Source organism: Lithobates pipiens, unplaced genomic scaffold (assembly GCF_037356315.1).
Source record: "Lithobates pipiens isolate NorthernLeopardFrog02 unplaced genomic scaffold, aLitPip1_a1.2 Scaffold_8, whole genome shotgun sequence".
Classification (NCBI taxonomy): domain Eukaryota; kingdom Metazoa; phylum Chordata; class Amphibia; order Anura; family Ranidae; genus Lithobates; species Lithobates pipiens.
This window is the reverse complement of record NW_027507903.1, coordinates 549,081,614-549,104,966: the sequence shown is the minus strand read 5'-3', so window position 1 is coordinate 549,104,966 and position 23,353 is coordinate 549,081,614. Positions and strand designations below refer to the sequence as shown.

The 23,353-nt window shown below is 43.5% G+C and overlaps 1 protein-coding gene across 2 annotated transcripts; it reads right to left on the bottom strand.

Moving 5' to 3' along the window:
• Window positions 1-1,957: 1,957 nt before the first annotated feature.
• Window positions 1,958-22,920, bottom strand: POLR3D (RNA polymerase III subunit D). 2 transcript variants are annotated; one of them, XM_077469833.1, is made up of 9 exons: window positions 22,778-22,920; window positions 18,415-18,568; window positions 18,247-18,290; window positions 14,498-14,649; window positions 11,988-12,112; window positions 10,261-10,423; window positions 7,739-8,010; window positions 5,432-5,584; window positions 1,958-3,112 (listed from the first exon to the last, which is right to left on the bottom strand). In XM_077469833.1, the coding sequence occupies exons 2-9, from the start codon at window positions 18,565-18,567 to the stop codon at window positions 2,990-2,992; spliced, it is 1,185 nt and encodes a 394-aa protein (XP_077325959.1). In that variant the 5' UTR covers window position 18,568; window positions 22,778-22,920; the 3' UTR covers window positions 1,958-2,989. The 2 variants fall into 2 exon arrangements, with proteins under 2 accessions (XP_077325959.1, XP_077325960.1); XM_077469834.1 differs by lacking the exon at window positions 5,432-5,584.
• Between the last annotated feature and the right edge of the window lie 433 nt (window positions 22,921-23,353).

Sequence of the window (23,353 nt, the reverse complement as noted above, 5' to 3'; positions counted from 1 at the left end):
AGTAAAAAATAATGCGTTTTTTTCAAAATTGTCGCTCTATTTTTGTTTATAGCGCAAAAAAAATAAAAACCGCAGGGGTGATCAAATACCACCAAAAGAAAACTCTATTTGTGGGGAAAAAAAGGACGTCAATTTTGTTTGGGAGCCACGTCGCACGACCGCGCAATTGTCAGTTAAAGCGACGCAGTGCCGAATCGCAAAAAGTGGTCTGGTCTTTGACCAGCAAATTGGTCCGGTCTGAAAGTGGTTAATGACCTATGTCAATAAATTGCTTCTTACAGGGTTAGCTGTGTTTTAAAGATTTGGAGATGAAAAAGTTTACACCCTGGGCATTTCCATTGCTTGTCAATCATCGATTTTAAAATTTTTCATGAATGAACAGAGAAAAATTCAATTTTGCACCTCCTTCAGGTTAGAATATATTCCATCCACTATTGTATGATCTGTTTTTATATCTTATAACTTTTTTTTAACAACATCCACACCTAAAAACAAAATCATGAGAAGCAAGATTTTGTGTATTTATTGCACCTATTAATTTAAATGTTCATATCTTGATAATTCAATATTACACATACTAAAAACTCATACATTTTTAAAAATATATATATTTACAGCCATCGACTTGGGTACTCCTCTTTTTACCACGTTTGTAGTGGTGTTTTTCACTAGTGGATAAAATAAATACATCTGGAAGATGCAACACAGGGAAGTATTGCAGATTTGGTATATTAAGAATCAGCCACAGCACTATGACACCCCAAAATACATTCTGCTACTCTTCCCGAGTATGGAGATACCACATGTGTAGGACTTTTACACAGCGTGGTTACATAGAGAGGCCGAACATTGTAGTACGTTCAGGCATTCTAGGAGCATAAATGACACATCTCATTTCATTCCTACCCATCACACTTTTGAAGGTCCTGAACCACCAGGACAGTGAAATTACCCACAAAATGACCCCATTTTGGAAAGCAAACACCCCAACGTATATTCTATGAGACATGGGCTGCAAATAGGTACTCGGGTACTCTGATGGCCTGGTGACAGGTACTCGGGTACCCTGAAGTGCTGTGACAGGTACTCAGGTACTCTGATGGGCTGTGACAGGTACTCTGATGGACTGTGATTGACAGGTACTATGAGGGGTGGTGACAGGTCCTCTTTATTGGGAGGGGGGGGGGGGAATTAGTATGATTGGTGTACACTGTAGGCGGTAACGAGATGTTCCCGCAATCTCCTCCTCACACACGATCGGTGTGTGAGGAGGAGAACCCGGTAACATCTCGTTACCGCGGTTTGTTTACATTTTAGTGATCGGCTGTGAAAGGATCACAGCCGATCACGTGGGTAAACAGCCGGCCAATGGCTGTTTACCAGCATCGTTGACGAGCAGTGTTCCCGGGGGAACACGCCGCCACCAACGTGATCGCGCGCATGGGCCGTGCACAGGCGGGGTGTGACCATCTGTGATCGGCCGTGACTTCATCACGGCCGATCACGTGGTAAACAGCCATAACCAATGGCTGTTCACCCCCTTCGGTGGCGAGCGGTGTCTCCGTAACACGCCGCCACCGAAGAAACAGGGGTGCGCGCGCATGATCGCATGCATTCCCTGTTTAAAACGGGAGGCCGTCATATGACGGCCTCCCGCCACAATAGGTGCGCCGCCTGGCAATCATTGGACGGCCGGCGAAAGATCAATTGGGTTTTACTCTCAAGAGGTTTCCATAGGTAAAACCAGAAGAATTGGTAATATCTAGTCCTTTAGAAACCTTCCTGCCCCATGTCTGATAGCAGGAACAAAAGTCTAGACTTTTTTTTTTTTTTTAAACCCAACGTTAAATTGTTTTGTTTGTTTCTATTAATTTCAAACCAGGACAAAAAAAAAGTAGATTGCATATTGGATATTAGAAAATGCTTCCAGTAAACGCATGATGAAAACACTACACAGTTCTATATACACACACACGACCTCACCTTGGTCCAGTTTATTAAAATCACAATCTGATAACTTTATACAGTGCAACTTTTTTTAATGCAAATGGTTCATTTTGCTTAGGACAATGACTAAATAGCTATGGTATAAATAAACCATCATAACAATATGAAAGCAAGTCCAAACTGATATTTTAGTTGAGATATCAACTGACCAAATCATCTCGATTTCCTAAATCTCTGAAATTGCAGAGGCTGGATCCCTGAACCAGAGATCCTGTCTCTGCACCCCTTGCAACAAGGCTTTTCTTCTCCTCCTGCATTTTTTTTTATCATTTAAAGTAAAATCCTAAAAAAAGTCCACTTGCAAAGGTTGAAAACAATTGTGACTTGTTAGCAGACCTATAAACTTGAAATTGAAAATAACAGCCAAAATGAACATACATACATATATATATTTTTTTTATTTTATTTTTTTTTAAAGAGAAGAGGGGGTTAAAGACGACAGGTGGTTTAACCTGCAGAAATCTACTCAAAAACTGAAATACCTGTTTTGGTTGGACAAGGCTTTTAAAACAGAACCATGATTTCCCAGAGATCTTATGAAGGTGGCAATAGTTTGAGACCCTCACTTCCAGACCAGTTTCCTTTTGGAAAACCTTCTTCCATAAAACTATATATATTGTATGAAGCAGGAAGGAGAAATAAAACAGGTAAAAGCTATATTCCTACACACACAAAAAAAAAAAAAAACCCCTTCATACTGTGTTTCAGCTCACTACAAGAGACATTTTAATTAGCGAATAAAGGTAGCTTTTTCAGACCGTCTAAATCAGTCTGCCTCTAAAATTCAGATCAATCCTTTCGGGAAAAAAAAGGCTGCAGAATTCAATATTCATATAACTATCCAACCATATGGATATAAAATAGTTATCCAAGTATATCTGTGGTACAAACTACTTCCCCACAGCTTCTGGAAGAACTCGAGTGGCCCAGCCACAGCATATACAGTAATAAGTTAAACAGTTAGTTCTCTATAAGCCAGGTCTCATTGCTGCCGTTGTTCCAATAAAAATTCAAAATCTGGTGAACAGACAAGTTTATGTTGAATATGTCCGAGAACCATCATCTCACCACGTCGGCCTTCTCCAACACTGACCGATACCAGTTCCTACACAAGAGAACACAAAAAGATATTGTACATCATTAAGAAATCATGAACAGAAAAAAAATACAGATCTGTAAAGAACTCCAAATACATACACTGAAAGCTTCATGCAATAAAATAAATACAAAATTTCAAGGGCAACTCCACTTTTGTGCACAAAGCAAGGTCCATAAAGACATGAATGAGCGAGTCTGGGGTGGATGAACTTGACTAACCTGCACAGTCCTGATCTCAACCCAACAGAACAATGGTTCTCAACCTCAACCACTCCCAACTGGCCAGGTTTTGGGAACTTCCCCTAAATAAAAAAGCTCTTATCAATATTATGTCATTGTTATTGATTTAAAGCAGCTGTGCAAAGTAAAGGAAAACCTGAAAACATGGCCCGTTGGCCCATTGCCTAGAACGAAAACTTAACTTTTGGCAAGATACGCTCAAAAGGGTAATCACATCTAAAAAGGGATGTAGACCCAGCAGCTTTCCTCATTAGAGCCATGTAGGTGCAGCAGCTGGTTAATAATTATGAAGCCACGCCCATTATTCTCACTCAGCCCATGGGCACAGAGATACTAGGAAGTATTACCTGCAAGACCACCCAATCACTAGTACAGCTCTCCAAAAAGGTAAAGCTACGCCCCATTTCTGGCCAACTGGCCCTACCCATGTGTTTTGGGTTTTACTGTCCCACCTGGGGACCCAGACAGGACCAGCTAGAAATCAGGAAACCTCGGTTTACTAATCAAAAAATAGATAAAGGTCCGGCAACAAGCCACAATGTACTTAATCTGTAGAATCTTTATTTAAAATCCATCTTAACCAACTAAGGCCCAGGAAGGAACCCTGCTCTGTATTGGATTTCTCCTATGTCTTGATGGATTAAAAAAAAAAAAAAAAATTATACAAATCTTTAACCACTTGCAGACCGGACCATTTTGCTGGCTTAAGACCAGACCACTTTTTGCGATTCGGCACTGTGTCGCTTTAACTGACAATTGCGCAGTCGTGTGACATGGCTCCCATACAAAATTTACGTCCTTTTTTTTCCACAAATAGAGCTTTTTGGTGGTATTTGATCACCCCTGCGTTTATTTTTTGCGCTATAGACAAAAATAGAGCGACAATTTTGAAAAAAAACGCATTATTTTTTACTTTTTGTTATAATATCCCCCAAAAATATATATAAAAATTAGTCAGTTTAGGCCGATACGTATGCTTCTACATATTTTTGGTAAAAACAAAAAAAAAATTATGGATTGGTTTGCGCAAAAGTTATAGCGTTTACAAAATAGGGGTTCGTTTTAGGGCATTTTTATTAATATTTTTTTTACTAGTAATGGCAGCGATCTTTATTGTGACTGCGACATTATGGCGGACAAATCGAACATTTTTGAGACCACTGTCATTTATACAGCAATCACTGCTATGCAAATGCAGCGATTCCTGTGTAAATGACACTGGCAGTGAAGGGGTTAACCAGTGGGTGGCAGTGTAAGGGTTAAGTGTTCCTAGGGGTGTGTTACTAACTGTGGGGGGGCTGGGCTTTGTTTTAGTCAACACCGTTCTCTGCTCCAATCACATGGAGCAGAGATTAGCGTCACTTGTTGCTAGGCAGAACAGTGGAGATGCTGTTTACAACGGTATCTCCTCGTTCAGCCGCCCTGTGAGACGATCGTGGGTATGCCCACGGCGATCGAGTCCGCGGGACACGCGACCGGACTCACGGGGGACCCGACTGGCGTGCTTGCGATGGCAGGGCGCCATTTAAAAAACTGGACGTACCTGTACGCCAGTATGCCTGCCCGTGCAATTCTGCTGACATACATCGGCGTGCACCGGTCGGGAAGTGGTTAAACTGCATTGTGCCTTGATGCCAGACCTTTATCTATTTTGTGTTGTGGATCCACAAATGCAGCTGTGGTCCAGGCACAGGCATCTTACTTCACCCAGCCATGTTTATCATTTGACGTTCAGTACCATACTTTCTTGTTTTGATATTTGTCGATCAAGCCTCTGGTGAATGTACACGGAAGTTATGTGCATTGTCACTTCTGGGTGTGGCTGTCACTTTCACCAGATGTTGTGGCCAGAGAAGGAGCTAATTGAGCATGATCTGTGCTCTATTAGCTTCAGTGGAGGTTAGTGAAGACTTCAGAGATCTAGCAGGCATCACTTATTGTTAGCTTTATGAAGGTTACAAAGGAGTCAAGGACCATGTTGCCGATTAGGTGGTGTTGAAGGGAGCAAGAACCTTACGTTAGCTTGTTTTAGGAGTTAGGTTTATATTAGTTGTTAAAAGAATGAACTGTGAATTAGATTGATCACCTGTAAGAAGGAGGAGGAAGTCCCCAAGGTGACATCAAGTGTAACTTTGCCCAAAGCAAGCTGCACTTTGCCCGATTTACGCACAACAAGCTTTCCGATCTGTCCCTCGGACACATTACGCAATGAACAGATCTCTTCTGCTGCTGGGGTCTCCTGCAGATAGGAAAAAAACTAATTATACTATAATAGCTTAAACAAGTCTTTTGTTATTTCCATCTTGAAGGGACAACGGTAATTATGGTAATTATTGCAGGTGGCACAAACTACTGGAATCTGGCTACAAAAAAAAAAAAAAATCATGAGACAGAAATGCTCTTCTATAAAATCTATGCACAATGTTAGGAGACTAAATTAGAGTAAACCAACTAAAATATAAAAACAAAAAAAAAAAAAAACAATTGCTTCAATTTTGTAGATACTGAGATAGACATTTTTATGAGATTTACAAAAAATATGAGAGGGTTCTTCCATTACTGTAGCATGGATAGTTTAAAAGGTGGCAGTAAGAACTATAGCTGTCATCCTGGGAGATAGATGAATAGCACAGAACAGCGGTAGGCAAACATTGGCCCTCCAACTGTTGCGGAATGGCAAGTCCCATCACACCTATGCTTCCGATATTCATGCTTGAGGCTTTCAGTTTTGCAATTCCTCATGGGATTTTTACTTCTACAGCAGCTGTTGTGCCCAGCAATCGTCATCCTCATCTAGGCAAGGAATAAGGAAGTGGGAGCAAGTACCTTATAGAAAAAGGTACTTGCTACCCACAAAAGAAAAACAAAAAATAAAAAAAACACACCCATAAATGTGGGGCAAGGGAGGGTAGGCTCAGAATACCAGAGTATGTAAATCTTCCAAAGGAGAGTGAAGGTCTGCTTTGAGAGGAGCTTGACCTGGTTGAAAATTTACCCAAAAAGGCAACTGCTTATGTTCAGCCTTCTATTCTGCCACAAACTCAGTAAACTGGCTTCTGGCATTTGAGAAGTGTATGATAGAGGGAGGCCTTAGTACAGAGAGGGTTGGGACTTAACCCTGACATGGAGAAATGTCAAGCCCTGTGCACACTCTGGTGAACCACAGGGACATTTTTTTTTTAGGCCTAAGTGAAGAGATGACATACCGTATTTATCGGCATATAACACAAACTTTTTCCCCCTTAAAATCAGGGGGAAATCACGGGTGTGTGTCATACGATCCTCCACCATTTTGCAGCCTCTGGGTGGCTTTCGGCTGCCTGCAGCCCTTCCCGGCGGCTTTCGGCCACCCTCGGCACTTCTCGCCGGCCGAGAACTACCGAGCGCCGCTGAGATACACAGGACATCTTGGTGGTGCCATTTTTAAAAAGAAAAGCTAAAAATAAAAAACAGACAAGGCTGAAAATGACACAGACAATGGGACAAGGCTGCATTGATGGACAGGGCTGCATATGACACTGACAAGGGTGCAATGGACAGGCTGAATGACAAGGCTGCAAATGACACTGACAAGGCATCAGATGGACACTGATAAGGCTGCATTGATAGGCATTTAAATGTAAGTTTTTTTTCCCCTTAAACTTCCCTCCTAAACTTGGGGTGCGTATTATACGCAGATAAATACGGTACATCAGGGGTAGTGAATTAAAATGAATGGGGGTCTGTTCAGAAAATTTTTCTTCTAGCGGAGGTCTGAGTGTCACATTGGTGCTATGACTCCACATGATATCCTCCACATCGCAGCCTCCTGTGCACTTCACAGGCCCCTCATCATAGACTGACCCATTGCAGACTGACCCCTCCATCGCAGACCTCCCCTCAATAGTAGACGCCTGTCCTGCATAGCACTCTCCCCGCAGAGCCCTAGCCCTAGCTTATTCACACAAGACGGAAAGCATGGCAGCCCTGGACAATAGGTAGGACTTTTCACATTAAAGGCAAGTGATTGATTGCTGGGACCACCCCACTGCATAACAACCAATCACCCACTTCTTAACTTAAAAAGGCCCGCCTTTGCCCAGACCAGTCTCGCTTCTCATCTTGTGTGAATAAGACAGGCAAGTGTGAGGAGGGGGCAGTGCAGCGATCCTATTGAAGGGACAGACCCGTGCACCTGCCATGCTGTAAACATAGCAGCACAAGGCAGGCAGGCGAGCCGGCGGCAGGAAGAAGACACACAGGTAACTATTTGGCGAGGCTGTGGTTCAGGCAGTATGGCTACTGGGGCCAGAACCAGACCGTGGTTCGCCATTTAATGATGCCTGACATAAATCCTTCTCAGTGTGCCTTTCTGATTTAGCACAGCTAAAATCCTAAAGTCTCCCCTACACACCTGACTTTTGTCCTTGACAAGTAACACGTGCCCATCCTCAGTTTGAACTTCACTACGGACAGGTCGAGATTCCTGACTAAGTGGCTGTCCTGGAAGAGTGTCTGGTAACTGCACAAAGAAGAGCGCATCCTCTCCAGAGATCCGCAGAGATTCCAGCAACTCTGGGAGTGGCACATCCTTCTTCTCTGGGGGCTTCTTCACTGTAGGGGCTTTGCACTGTGGGACACCAAGGTTTAAAACACCACCATCATCTTCCATTGGTTCTTCCTTCACTAAAAAGGAGAGTAAGCAAAAAAAGTTGAATACTCATGGGGAGGGGGATATCGAAGGAAGGATTTCTACTAAAGGAGGAGACAGCAGAAAAAGGGATACATGGCATTGATATAAGGTACAAAATCTGGTGCAGCTCTGCAGCGTAGGTTTCAGGTTTTTCAGTCAAAAACTTTTGATTGTAAAGGGTACATTTAAAAAAAAAAAAAAAAAAAAAAAAAAAAACCCGAACATACATATCATACTTACCTCCACTGTGCAGCTAGTTTTGCACAGAATGGCCCCGAACCTGCTATTCTGGGGTCCTCCGGTGGCTCCTCCCTACATCTGATAACCCCCTCGGAGAAGCACTTCCGAGGGGGGTTACCTTGCGGGTATGCTCATAAGTCCAGCATTCGCCATCCATAGGGGCCGAATGCAGGACTCTGGGCCCCCCCCTCCCTGGCGCTCGGGTCATTGGATTTAATTAACGGCAGCGGGAGCCAATGGTTGCAATGCCATCAATCTATCCAATCAAGAGCCGAGAACCTCGGGCAGAGACAGTGCGTCACCATGGGTCAACTTCAAGGGTTGGGGTAAATAAAATGGGGGGCTCAGGGCCCAGTCACTGACAGGTGTTTTCTCACCTTAAAGTGGGGTGCCCCTAAAAAAAAAAATGTTTTAAGTCAGCAGCTACAAATACTGCAGCTGCTGACTTAATAATCGGACACTTACTTGTCCCAGGGTCCAGCGATGCGGGGGAACAAAGTCCCCTCATTTCCCGCTCTGCTCGCGGCGCCGTCATTCATACTGTGGGCACCCAATGCGCATGCGCGAGCGGCGCAGGGTGCCGTGATATGTCGCACAGTCATCTGGGACACGTGACAGGTCCCAGATGACTGTGCGCTGCGAGGGGAAGTGATGTCACCAGCCTTATTGTGAATGCATTGAAAATCTCATTACTGAACATAACTGAACAAGGAATCATAACCCAAACCATGTCAGAGTACAACTTGTGTAATACCACGTGTAAAATACACTTATCTGGGCTGTACAACAACATGACGTTGTAAAAACATAGATTGCCTTCTTGTGTGTGTGTTTTTTTTTCCTTCACATGGATTCCTTCTATTTTCATTTCAACACTGTCTTCTGAGCTCACTGTCCTCTCCAAAAAGTCCTTGGAACTCACATAAAACACATCTGCTGTTTAAATGGACACACTGGGGGTGATTTACTAAAACTGGTGCAGCTAGCCATGGCAGCCAATCAGCTTCTAGCTTCAACTTGTGCAATTAAACTTTGAAAAAAAACTGGAAAATTATTGGTTTCTACGCACCAGATTTTGCACTCTCCAGTTTTAGTTAATCAACCCCACCCTGTCTAGTGCCAATCACTGGAAGCTGACAGAGTAAGCAGGTTATCCTAGAAGTAACAATCTGCACCTTATGCTTGTTTTTAGGTGCATCTGTCTGCATTTTAGATGCTTCTGGGATTATTCAGAGTGCCGGGTAGCTGACCTACACGGTGTGAACTTTTTTTTTTTCTTAGCCGCGTTTGTGTCCCTATTGACTGATATGGTGACAAAAGCAGTTCAGAAGGGAACAAAAGCCTGCCACAGGCCCTTTAACCCATCTATAATAAACAATGGAATTTTTACATACAGCTAGCATATGTACCCATGTTTGTCTGGACATTAGTCTCCTGTAATCACCTGTGCAAAATGAGGAGTAAAGGGCAGCACTCTGAACCAGTTAGGGCTTTTTTTCTCTGTACAGTGCTCTTGGTGATACAATGAACATACTCACAAGATAAGTGCAGTGGAATGATCTCATCAGAATGCTGCTACTCTTCCAATGTCTAATTAAATAAAAAGGTAGATTGTGGACCAGTCTGTATATAATAGCTTGTGCAGAGAACCAAAAACTCCCTATGCTGTCTGATAGAATTGTCTAGAGCAGTGGTTCTCAACACTGTCCTCAAGAAACTCCAACAGGCCACGTCTGCAGGTTTTCCTTTACCTTGAACAGGTGCTTTAAATCAGCGTCAATGGCTTGGTATTTTGGACAGCTATTTTATCTAAGAGAGATTCCCAAAACATGACCTGTTGGGGGTACTCGAGGACAGGGTTGAGAACCACTGGTCTAGATCACAGACTGAAAACAAAAATGACAAATCCTTGGGCAAGTGGAGGAATAGTTCTCATATTGAATGCATCTGTGTTGGATGTTTGCCTGGGTTTAGGAAAGGGATCCCCCTTCAAATGTATGCACCTTTGACAGATGAAGGGTCCACTTCCATCTGTTCTTCTTTGGGGAAAATGGGCTTTGTGTCCTCCTCTTCTTCATCTTCCCTAAACAGCCAGCCAGAATGTGCCAGCGGGAGCTGTACAGGATGGTTCTGCGCATCATTGCGTAAACCTGGGTCATCCAAAAACTGTAAAGGACAGTAAACTGGTGTTATACTGCAGGGAAATTACTAAACCAAGACAATAACAATAAGACAAGGGAAGCATGGAAGTGGCCGCTTATACCAAATTGGATTTAGACAAAAAAAAAAAAAAAAAAGTGTCAAAACTAGCTTACAGGCTTAGTTACTAATATAAAAAGTATGTTAAAGTCTGGAGGGGGGGGGGGGGGGGGGGGGGGGGGAAGAGTTCGCTCATGCAACATGTTAATAATCCCCAACAGGGGTATATTGACAACAAAGTGCCTCAAGCAAAAGACATTCTGTATATTAGAATGACCAGGTAAGAGTTTCGAACCTAATCCCACTGTAATGCTGTGGTGTGATCTAAGGCTCCATTCATACCAATACGTTTTTTCGTGCTTTTTGCAGAAATGCAAAACATTTTTAACATGGGTTCCTATGGAACACCTTCACATCAATGCATTTTTGTGCCTCTGCGTTTTTGTAAAGGGTCAGGGACTTTAAAAACACGAAACTGTGCATTTTTAGTTCAATAGTATTGAAAAGTATGCAGTGTGTTTTTACTGCAATTTGCGTTTTTTGGTCTGCCCAACAAACACAAGTTGCGGTGAAAAGAAAGCAAACAGCACAGCAGAAATGCTCAAAAGCAAACTGCATAGGTGTGAAACATAAGCAAAAAACAAGCCAAATATATACTTTCCCTTAAGGGCCGGTTCACACTGGGGGCGATGCGAGGCGACACGACTTGCCTCGCCGCGACCTGACAAGTCGCCCCCGTTCTGTACAATGGAACCGTTCTGAGAGGAGCGACTCGAGTCGCTCCGACTCAGAAAAAAGGTTCCTGTACTACTTTTGGGCGACCTCGGGGCGACTTGCATTGACTTCTATACAGAAGTCATTTGCAAGTCGCCGCTGATGTCGCAGCAGGTCGCGGCGAGGCAAGTCAGTGTCGCCTCGCATCGCCCCCTGTGTGAACCGGCCCTAAAAGTAGGTTCTTAAAAAAAGTGTCAAAATAGTGTAAATAACTTATGTTATTGACATTAAAGAAAGTTTCTCAATCAACTAACCTAAGAGTCACTTAGTATTCCATCAACAAGCCATAACTGTGTCAACCATTTGTTCAATAAGGATTTAGCACCCATTAACATCGGGCCAATTTGACATGTCAAATTGCGGCCTATTGACGGCACCATCCAAACCCGAAGTCAGACAGAAATGCAGGTCTGAAATCGGGCGAGTTCAGCTGAACTTGCTCAATTTCAAACCCGCCTTCAGTGTGAAGCCAGGCTTATAAACAAAAACTGAGTATTGTCTTTCGATGTAATAGGCAATACATTCCTTGCCACCTAGAAGCTGTAAAAGCTCCTAAAAGGTCAGTCGAGGTAGGTATCTAAGCAGCTATAGATCAATTACATGTCAAGTTCAAGCTACCTACTTGACTTGATTAGCAAAGAAAAAAAATAAACAAGAGAATTAAGAAATAGTACTAGTAAGAAAAAAACAAAAAAAAATAAAAAATAAAGAAAAAAAAACACACAAAACAAAAATTCCCTTAAATAAGGCAACACACCTTATCATTTTTCAGCATCTGCAGAATCTGTTTAGTTTCCTCTTCAGTCTCTCTTTTCTCACGTTTTATGTTGATGATGTGGGAGGGACCAATATCACCAGAATCAGATGGCCCATCCCAGGCAGCTACAGATAAAGGAAAAATGTAATATGTATACACCATGTGAAAATAAATAAAAAAGGGGAGCAGCAACAGCACTTTTGAGCAAAACAAAAAAAAGAAGTGAAAATTCTGAATGTTTTGGGGAAACTGAATATTGAACAATTTGTAAATTAGCATGCATGCCAATCTGAACAGGGGCAAAAGCTAGTTCCAAACACAATTAGGCAAAATGATGGTGCTTTCTATATATAGTTGGTGCCAGATGGGCTGGTCTAAGTATTTAAAAAACTGCTGATCTACTGGGATTTTCACGTAGAACCATCTCTAGGGTTTACAAAGATAGGTCCAAAAAAGAGAAAAATTTCCAGTGAGCAGTTGTGGGGAGGAAAATGCCTTGTTGAGGTCAGAGGAAAATGGTTTGAGATGATAGAAAGGCCACTCATTACAACGTATGCAGAGTACCATCTCAAAAAAAGCACAACACATCAAACCTTGAAGCAGATGGGCTACAGCAGCAGAAGACCACTCCGGGTGCCACTCCAGTCGGCTAAGAACATGAAACTGAGGCTAGAATTCGCAAAGTCACCAAAATTGGACAATAGAAGACAGGAAAAACATTGCCTGGACCAATGAGTCTCAATGTTAGGGTCAGAATTTGGCATAAAACATGAAAGCATGGATCCATCTTGCCTTGTATCAACAGCCCAGGCTGGTGGTGTAATGGTGTGGGGGATATTTTCTTGGCACATTTTGGGCCTCTTAATACCAATTCAGCAACATGTAAACACCACGGCCTACCTGAGCATTGTTGCTGACCATCTCTTTATGACTACAGTGTACCCATCTTCTGATGGCTACTTCAGCAGGATAATGCACCATCACAAAGCTCAAATCATCTCACCACTGGTTTCTTGAACATGATAATGAGGTCACTGTACTCCAATGGCCTCCATAGTCACCAGATCTCAATCCAATAGAGCACCTTTGGGATGTGGTGGAATGGGAGATTTGCATCATGGATGTCCAGCTGACAAATCTGCAACAACTGTGTGATGCTATCATGTCACTATGGACCAAAATCTCTGAGGAATGTTTTCAACACCTTGTTGAATCTATGTCACAAAGAATTAAGGCAGTTGAAGGCAAAAAGGGGATCCAACCCGGTACCAGCAAGGAGTACATATGCACATATACATACACAATATATATCTATATATCTGCCTATCACTTTGAACGGGCACCCTAAAAGAAGATTAGTAAGAAAAAAAAAATACCGTATATACTCGAGTATAAGCCGAGATTTTCAGCCTCTTTTTTGAGGCTGAAAGTGCCCCCCTCGGCTTATACTCGAGTCATCGCCGTCTGACTGCTCGATCAGCGTATCGAGCAGACAGACGGCGGACATACTACAATTTGAAAGCCGCGCCTCCTTCTCCGCCTCCGCCTGTGATAGGCGGAACACTGAATTTCCCAGCAGCCTGTGTTCCGCCTATCACGGACATCGTCTCATCCTCGTCCGTAGTACGAGGATGAGACGATATCGGTGATAGGCGGAACACAGGCTGCTGGGAAATTCAGTGTTCCGCCTATCACAGGCGGAGGCGGGGCTTTTGAATTTTAGAATGGCCGCCGAGGCGATCCTGGCAAGGCACGGGACGGAGGCAAGGCAAGGCACGGCACGGGACGGGACGGAGGCAAGGCACGACACGACACGGGACGGAGGCAAGGCACGGCACGGGACGGCACGGGACGGAGGCAAGGAGGCAAGGCACGGGACGGAGGCTCGGGACACAGGTAGGCTGGACACACACACACACACGGACACACACACACGGACACACACACACATGGATGGATGGATGGAGACACACACACACAGGGATGGATGGATGGAGACACACACACACAGGGATGGATGGATGGACACACACACACACAGGGATGGATGGATGGATGGATGGACACACACACACACAGGGATGGATGGATGGATGGACACACACACACACAGGGATGGATGGATGGATGGACACACACACACACACAGGGATGGATGGATGGATGGACACACACACACACAGGGATGGATGGATGGATGGACACACACACACACAGGGATGGACGGATGGATGGACACACACACACACAGGGATGGACGGATGGATGGACACACACACACACAGGGATGGACGGACACACAGGGACGGACACACACACAGGGATGGACAGGCATGTCTCACCCTCGGCTTATACACGAGTCAATAAGTTTGCCAGTTTTTTTGGGGGTAAATTGGGGGCCTCGGCTTATATTCGGGTCGGCCTATACTCGAGTATATACGGTAATAATAATTAAGGACCAGAGTCCATCAGGTTTAACCAATACCAAACACATTTTTCATAAGTATTACTTTTCTTTTTGAGCTGCTCTGCCGGCCCCTGCTCAAAGATGGAGTGACTCTGGATAACTTGTGGCCTCCCTCGTCCCCTTCCTTGTCCATCTCCTCGTCGATCCCGATTACGTTCAGATCTCTCAACTTTTACCGAAACTTCCTCTTTTGGCCTAGATGTAAAGGGGCACAAGAAATTTATAAAATGTAGGGCTGGGGAAATTAAAGATTAATTCCTCAATGAATCAATTGTTTTGATCGGTACTCACCTCTTCGCCAGCTTCCAGATCTTCAGGGAGTTCCGTCGGAGATCCGGTGACGTCACGGACATCAACGTCACTGGACCCCCCCCCCTTCCCCAAGTATCTCCATCTGCTAACGAAGGGAAGGAGGGGAGGAGTCTGGTGACGTTGAAGTTCTGATTGAACGTAATGCATGACGTCACCCGCTACTGCCCTACGGAAGTAACACGATTGTCGGCTTTACATGCTGTGTTTTTATCATCTTTATGTGAGTAGTTTGTGTTTGAACACAAAAATGAAATCTTATACTTAAGCGGTAAGCACTTAGATCTGTTCTTTCTACCCATGACCTGGCGTCAATGCTGAGATCTAAGGAGACGTGAGAGAAGTTTATGGTCCGTGTTAACCCTTTTGATACCCGCTTGCATGACCACCTGTTTGCACAGGGGTCCATGCCATAAGGTGAGAGTGATTAGTGTTGGGTGATTGTATATAGTGTATACCAGAGCTTGACAAATTTGCTTGGAATCTAGGAGCCAGCTAAAAAAAATGAGGAGCCACTTTTTTTAAACGACTGACAAAACGTTTTAGTTATGCGTTTTAGTTTAAATATGAGATGTGAGGTCAGATCTCATATTTAAAGGAGGTCCTGTCATGCTTTTTTCTATTACAAGGGATTTTTACATTCCTTGTAATAGGAATAAAAGTGACACCATTTTTTTTTTTTTTTTTTTTAATTCTAGAACTCCTCTGTAACTCAAAACATGCAACCGGTAGAATTTTTTTAAACATTGCCTATGGAGATTTTAAAGGGTAAAAGTTTGTTGCCATTCCACTAGCGGATGCAATTTTGAAGCGTGAGATGTTGGGTATCCATTTACTCCGCGTAACATCTTTCACAATATAAAAAAAAAAAATTGGGCTAACTTTACTGTTGTCTTATTTTTTAATTAAAAAAAGTATTTTTTCCCCCAAAAAAGTGTGCTTGTAAGACCGCTGCGCAAATACGGTGTAACAGAAAGTATTGCAACAGTTTCCATTTTATTCTCTAGGGTGTTAGAATAAAAAATATATATAATGTTTGGGGGTTGTAAATAAAGGGAAGGAGATGGGAAGGAAAACAGGCAGGGGACGCTCCATTAGCATAGGTGGTTGTCTTGTCATACCAACGGCCACCACAAGAGGGCTCCATATTTAAGAAGGAACCATCGGACTGCAGAAGGCCGCAAAGCCGTGGCCTCAATTACCGGCATGGCCCAACGCAATTGCGCCGGAGGGGGGGTGGGGGATGGTGTCACACGGAGATACCTCAGCTATGCCGCCCCAGGCACCGGGTCGCTAATTCTAGTCGCAAATGCGACCTGGTGCCCGGGGTTTGTCGAGCCCTGGTGTATACCACATTTACCACTGACTAATGCAGAGCTGCAATGCAAGGAGATCAGCTAAAAGTAGTTGGATCTGCATGTGTGTTATAATTAATCGAATTAGTCGATTTAAAAAAAAATAAAAATAAAAAAATAAAATAATAAAAAGCTCTGGGGAGAAATGCAGACAAAAAAAAAATAAAAATCACAGATAAAATGTTAAGGTTATTGCACACTTGCACGTTCCAGTTCCAAATGTTTACATTTGTATTTATACATTTCCGTTATTAAAGTTACAATGTTAATTTAAGATAAAAAATAAATAAAAAAATAAAGTTAAGTTTGCTCTACATATATTTTAAAGGGAAAGACCTAGAATTAAACAGTTTACACTTTCATTTTGTCATGTTGTGTTGTAGCCCTGATAAAGAGAGCAATGTACAGCTCCCCAAATACACTGGCTCTTTGTACGAAACCTTTTTAATAAGACCTTACTTCAGTGTGGCAATTCGATTTCAATTAAAAAATCTGACCCAGGAAAAGAGGTGCAGCGAATGCATATTTTGCTGCCAAAACCAAAAATGCATGATGCACTTTGCTGAAAAACAAAAATTTTCGTTTTTTAAACAAATATATATATTTTTATATATAATTGTATTATATTCAACTTTTTAATTTATATCATACATTTAAATGAATGTGAATTTATTGTTGGCCATTATCGGCACCTTTAGAGCAAGAAAAGCTCAAGAAAAATGCATCCCTTTACATTATATGTTTTCACACTGGTCCATTGTGCTTACATTGTTTTGATAAAAATCTTGCTTGCTGAATTTTTAGTCAGTTAAAAAAAAATCCTTTACCTCAATTCTTGAAAAAATAAAATAAAAACAAATGCATCAAGAAAAAAAAAAAAAAAAAAAGAAGAAGGTAAAAACCTCTCATCTACATTACTTGTTGCAGGTCGGTGACTCCAACTACTGAAACCAGATGATAAACGTGATGGCCAAATTACAAGTTTCCTTTAACCGCTTGCCGACCAGCTGCTGTGGTTTTTACTGCGGCAGAATGGCACGACTGGGCAAAACGACGTTACCTTACATCACTTTGCCTTTTGGCCACTAGGCAGGTGCGATGACCGCCGGGCTCCCGCGATCGCTCGTGACAGAGCGAGAACCGGGATCTGTGTGTGTAAACACACAGATCCCAGTTCTTTCAGGGGAGTGGAGATAGATTGTGCGTTCATACCAAGTATGAACACGGATCGATCTCTCCTCCTAGACAGTACCGCCCCCCCGCCAGTTAGAACACACCTAGGGAACACATTTAACCCCTTGATCACTCCCTACTGTTAACCCCTTCCCTGCCAGTGACATACAGTAATCAGTGCATTTTTATAGCAATGATCGCTGTATAATTGTCAATGGTCCCAAAAACGTGTCAAAAAATGTCCAATTTGTCCGGCGCAATATTGCAGTCCCGATAAATTGCAGACCACCATTACTAGTAAAAAAAATAAAAAATAATAAAATGCCATAAATCTATCCCCTATTTTGTAGACGCTACAACTTTTGCGCAAACCGATCAATATGCGCTTATTGCAATTTTTTCCACCAAACATATGTAGAAGAAAACATATCGGCCTAAACTAAGGAAAAGATTTGTTGTTTTTTTGTTTTGTTTTTTAAATACGGGATATTTATTATAGCAAAAAGTAAAAGATATTGGGTTTTATTTATGAAAGGCAAATCCATTTTGCACTGCAAGTGCACTTGGAAGTGCAGTCACTCTAAATCTAAGGGGTGACTGTGAAATGAGGGGAAGCTCTGCTGATTTTATCTTTCAATCATGTGCAAACTAAAATGCTGTTTATTTTCCTTGCAAGACCCCCACGACCCGCCCCCCCCCCCCCCCCCCCGCCCTGGACCTACAGCGACTTCACTTCCAAGTGCACTTGCAGTGCACAGTGGATTTTCGCATGATCGCACAATTGTCAGTTAAAGCGACGCAGTGCCGTATCTCAAAAAACGGCCTGGTCATTGAGCAGCAAAATCATCCGAGGTTGAAGTAGTTAATCTGAACCCAATTATAGAGACTGTGCCACACACACTGACAACCAGGTGAACTAGAATTAGGCGTAGACAGGACACAAAAACATACTCACTCTTCTTTAATCTTCCGTCCAATTATATTCGGAGCAAATGTTTTCTGTAAAAGAAAAAAAAAAAAAACAATATTACATATGTTTAAATGTAGTGTTTAGCTAGCTAGACTTACCCCTTCCTAAAAACTTATTGTACTGTTTAGACATGGATATACATGTAAAACCCACCTTTCGGACACCACCAAGGGTGAGATCCCTGGAGCGGATAGAGGGGAGACGGCCTGGGGTGAGGGGAGTTGAAGGTCTGCGCCCCACCAGGCCCCTGGCTGCTGCCATGGGGGTCCTAGGACAAGAGTCATTTTTTTGAACTCCATCAGACATCCTGTAGGAAAGAGAGGTAATCACTACAATACACTTCTGTAAGGGGAACACATTAGTCTAGATCAGTGGTTCTCAAACACAGTCCTCAAGTACCTCAATGGGCCATGTTTTGAGAACTTCCCTTAGATAAAATAGCTCATCAATACCACGTCACTGATATTGATTTAAAACAGCTGTGCAAAGTAAAGGAAAAACCTGAAAACATGGCCTGTTGGGGGTATTTGAGGACTGAATTTGAGAAGCACTGGTCTAGATGAATGTACCAATTGGGTGTTAGGCAAGGACAACAAATAAAATATCACCCTTACAAATAAAAGTATGTAATAAAGTGCATCGCACCTGCGCTTTCCCAAAGCCTTCTATTTGAAAAATGGGCGAGCACGAGTAACCTACATGAAAACCCACACTGCGGGGAACGAAACCAGAGCAGGGTTAAAGGGGCTTAAGGCATAATAAAAAAATAAAATAAAAAATAATTTGCTTTTAGCACACATAGGCGTTGATACAAAAATGTTTTACTGCATGTGATAAGGGTATCACATTACTCATTCACGAAACTTATCACATGCGGTAAATAAAATGCAATTCATAAAAAAAAAAAAAAAAAAAAAAAAAAAAACACCATACACCCAAACAACGATTATGCAGTATTTCACAAACGGGCCAGAGAGTAAAAAAGCATGCAATATTTACCACTGGGATTTAGCTGGCAGTGTCACAGGCGGTATCAGGGTCCCCCACGCTGGTTGTTTACAAATAGCTGGTTGCTAAGGAGTGTGCTGGGAATCCAGCCTCGTATCCTTAACAACTCATGACCCCACTGACAGCTGATTGTAAAAAATAAATAAATAAAAATATAAAATAAAAAAAGGAGGGGGAAGAAGAGGAGCGTGTGGGTTTTTTTTTTCTTCTTTTAGCATGGGGTTCCCCTCAAAAGCCATACCAGACCCAAAGGGCCTGTTTGTTTCCCCATACTTTTTAATTGTCAGAATAACTTTGTACATCCAGCTGTCAGCAGGGAACCAGCTGTTAAGGACTCCTCGGCAACCAGCTCAATGCGGCAATTACCACTAAATCAAAAAAATATTGCATTTCTTATTTAACGCCAAATTCTTAGTGAATTGAACAATTTGCACAATTGTTACCGCATGAGGTATTTTACCACATTTTATTTGCTGTTATTTAACTCTCAGTGAATCAACCCCATAGATATTTACAGGCGTATTAGAAGAGGAGCATTTACAGGCCGAAAAGGAAAAAAAAAAAAAAAAACACATCACCAGTGCATCCAGGAGAGCCGTGGAAGAGCATAAAAGCTGCTAGACATGTTTGTGCGCTAATGGCCAGAATAAATTAATATTGTAGACAGTAGAACGCATTACCACCAAGCGTGCATAAACATGCCTAAATGCAATTTGTGGCTTTAGGTGGGTTTTTTTAAGGGCCAGTTCACACCATAGAAACGCAGTCTGGATGGATGCGTTCCAGATTTTTGGTGCAGTATAGTGCATTTTCTTCTCCCTCTTTTTTCTTAAAGCGGTGTTACTGCCAAATTTTTTTTTTTTTTTTTTTTAAGTCAGCAGCTACAAATACTGCACTTTTAAAATATGGACACTTACCTGACCAGGGCGCCCGCGATGCCGGCACCCGAAAACCGATCTGTCCTTGGGCTCTTGGGGGGAGGCGCCGCCATCTTCAGTAAGGGAATCACGAAGTGAAGCCTTGCGGCTTCACAGCCTGGTTCGCTGCTGCGCATGTGCGAGTCGCGCTGCGTGATCCCACAAGCACAAGGTCCCTGCTGTCTTCTGGGACCAGTGTGTCTCCCGGAAGACCGGGGGGCTGGTCGGAGGTGCCGCATATGGCATAGATATCTGCGGATACCCACGGATATCTATGCCCGGAAGTGGGAGCAAATACCTAGATTATACAGGTATCTGCTCCCCCTGAAACGTGCCAAATGTGACACTGGAGGGTGGGGGGAGGATTCCAAAAGGTCCAAGTTCAAGTTCCATTTTTGGGTGGAACTCCGCTTTAACCTTTGTAGCGGCCATAACCCTTTGCAAGGCGGCCTTGACCTTTGGGCTTACTGGTTACCTCCGCTTGGCTGGTTCTTCCACGTCTAGGGGTTCCCAGGGTTGATACCCAACAACTTTGGACGCTCACACCATAAAAGTCCTTTCGAAAGGTTTATTTGCAGGGGTAACAGCCAATAAACACAGTCTCGTATGGGAACAGAAGGCAGGGGTGAAGAAACTCAGGCACTTTGAACTGCAAATACAAAGTCTCTAGTTCCACCCAGAGAGTAGCCACTCGCAGCTGGGCGCTTCAAGGCTGAACAAATCTCTAGCCAGAGATTATGGCAATCAGCACTTTGATTCAGAACTTGTGAAATCTGACCTTGAACAAGTTGTAGCTGAAAGTGAACAGGAACCTTTTTCCTCAGTACCTGGAACGTTCTCTGTCTCCTTGACAGTACTGGAAAAAGTGAATTCGTCAGTGTCCTTCACAACTCAGCAACCAGGCACTTCTCAAGATGCCAGCTTCTTGGCCCTCCTCCGAAGAGTCCTCCCCCGGTCACTTACACGAGCTGCGGTGCACCACCAAGCCGAGAGCACACCCGGACGCCTTGAATCCTCCCTCAGTTAATGCACCTCGGACCAGCCGGTTCCAATACTCGGGAACAGATGGATCCTCACCCCAGACCATGCGGGTCTATTGGGGCTAACCAACCGGAACATGCTGTGTAGTGACGAACGCTCCCGTGACCCCCCTCGCGGGGCTACCCCGGTCCAGAAACAGACCGTTAAGGCCTCACGAACGACCCCCAACAAGTGACTTCAACATCTTGAGTACCCTTCCCCAGACTCCTTAGCGGGGCCTGGCGCACCCACTGATTGGCTCCGAGGAAACTGATACCCAAAACCTTTAACCAGGTCTGGTTCTGAGCCTGTCATGTGCACCTAACTGTACACATGACCAGGCAGAACTCTAAGGCTCGGTTCACACAGGGGCGACTTGTCCAGGCGACTTCGCCGCCTGACAAGTCGCCCCCGTTCTGTACTACGGAACCGTTCTAATAGGAGCGACTCGAGTCGCTCCGACTTAGAAAAAAGGTTCCTGTACTACTTTTGCGGCGACCTCGGGCGACTTGCATTGACTTCTATACAGAAGTCGTTTTGCAAGTCGCCGCTGAGGTCGCGGCAGGTCGCGGCGCGGCAAGTCGTGCCGCGTACGGTGTGAACCGAGCCTAATACAGCCCAGCCAAACTGATGTCAAAGTTAACCTACACAATTAACCCTCAGAACCCCATTAAAAAAACTACATTTACACATGACAGACACTTTGTCCAAGGTGTCATCGCTACACCTTAAATAAGGAAGTGCGTGTTCCAGTGCATTTTTGATGCTTTTTTACAGCGTTCCAGTGCAGGAAAAATGCAGCATGCTATACTTTTTTTTTTCTGGAACTGCAAGAACTGGTGTGAACTATGCCATTAAAAACCATATAACCTGCTTTCCGATGCGTTTTTGATGCCAGGAGTAAGCACCTACTCACACCAGATAGCAGTGCAGGAAACAGTTAGGCTGAGCACATTTCCCGCACTGCATTCCAGACACACGGGGTGTGCGATCTGCTACAGGTGTCAATGTATTCCTTATCCCCTCCCCAAACACATATCACAAACGCTAAATGCTTATCTGCACCAGATCGCATGGTACCGCAGTAGAAAAGCAATCACTCTTTGGTGCGATCCAGTGTAAAACTGCATCGCACAGGAACACAGAGCAAGCTCCAGTTGCGATTCCAGTGTGCAGCGACACTTAAGGGTATCAGCCCAGTTTGCATTAACCATTAGTGTACTGCATTTTTTCCTTGTTTAATTTCTTTTAACATTTTTTTTCCCAACATACGTCTTCACTAAATATGAAGGTGAAACACTCACAGATTATAATAAAAATAAACCTGTCTACAGAAAATGAAAAAAAATAGGAGGGAGGGAGAGAGATATGAACATAAATTCCATGTACAAAACATATGCAGAGGACTGAATAGTGTCAGCAATATTTTCTCTCTTCCTGGTTGTCTCTCTATACTTGTATACAGGCCCCGGAGCAGTGCCTGCCAGCCAGGCACAGAGCACTAAGTACTCTTTAGGATCCACACAGATCTATATGGACCCTATACAGGACTGACAACACTCCACACTCACCTGACTATGATCACTACCGCATGTCTACCTCCAGGACAGCTCCCCGGGTGATTAGACGCTCTGCTTTACGTCACTTCCGCTCCATAGCACTCTGGGGGATGTAGTTCTCGGGATGCTGCTGAGCAATCACATGTCTACTATACTGCTGGCTGGAATAACAGTAGCAGAATAGATTTAGTGTGAGAGAGGAGGCAGGAATGATAATCCTCCTTGGCTGGTCTGCCATTGCTCTCCAGAGTCTGAAGGCTTGTCCCTGAGGTCTTACTATTAAAGTGGTTGTATAGCCTATTTTATTTTAACTTTTAGCTACAGGTAAGCCTATAATAAGGCTTACCTGTAGGTAAACAAAAAAATCGAAACCTATACGGTTTAGGAGATATTCCCCTTGCAATGAGCCACTGACTGCAGCGGCGCATGCGCACGGGGGATTCTCGGCTGAAAGGCCAGCAGACGCCAGTGTCACATCACATTCGGCTACTCATCACATTTTGCTACCCACTGAAGTGCGCATGCGCAACGCTGCCATATGCGTTCCAACGCTGTTGCAAGAACACTTTGCCATAGGGCCCCTCACGG

Excerpts from the sequence above, each read along its gene's own strand:
- POLR3D (XM_077469833.1), bottom strand. The coding sequence starts at position 18,567 with ATGTCTGATGGAGTTCAAAAAAATGACTCTTGTCCTAGGACCCCCATG. Across the intron at positions 12,113-14,497 it reads AGAGCAGCTCAAAAAGAAAA|CTGCCTGGGATGGGCCATCT; the intron begins GTAATACTTATG and ends CTTTATCTGTAG. Across the intron at positions 8,011-10,260 it reads GGACCCTTCATCTGTCAAAG|TGAAGGAAGAACCAATGGAA; the intron begins GTGCATACATTT and ends TCTCCTTTTTAG.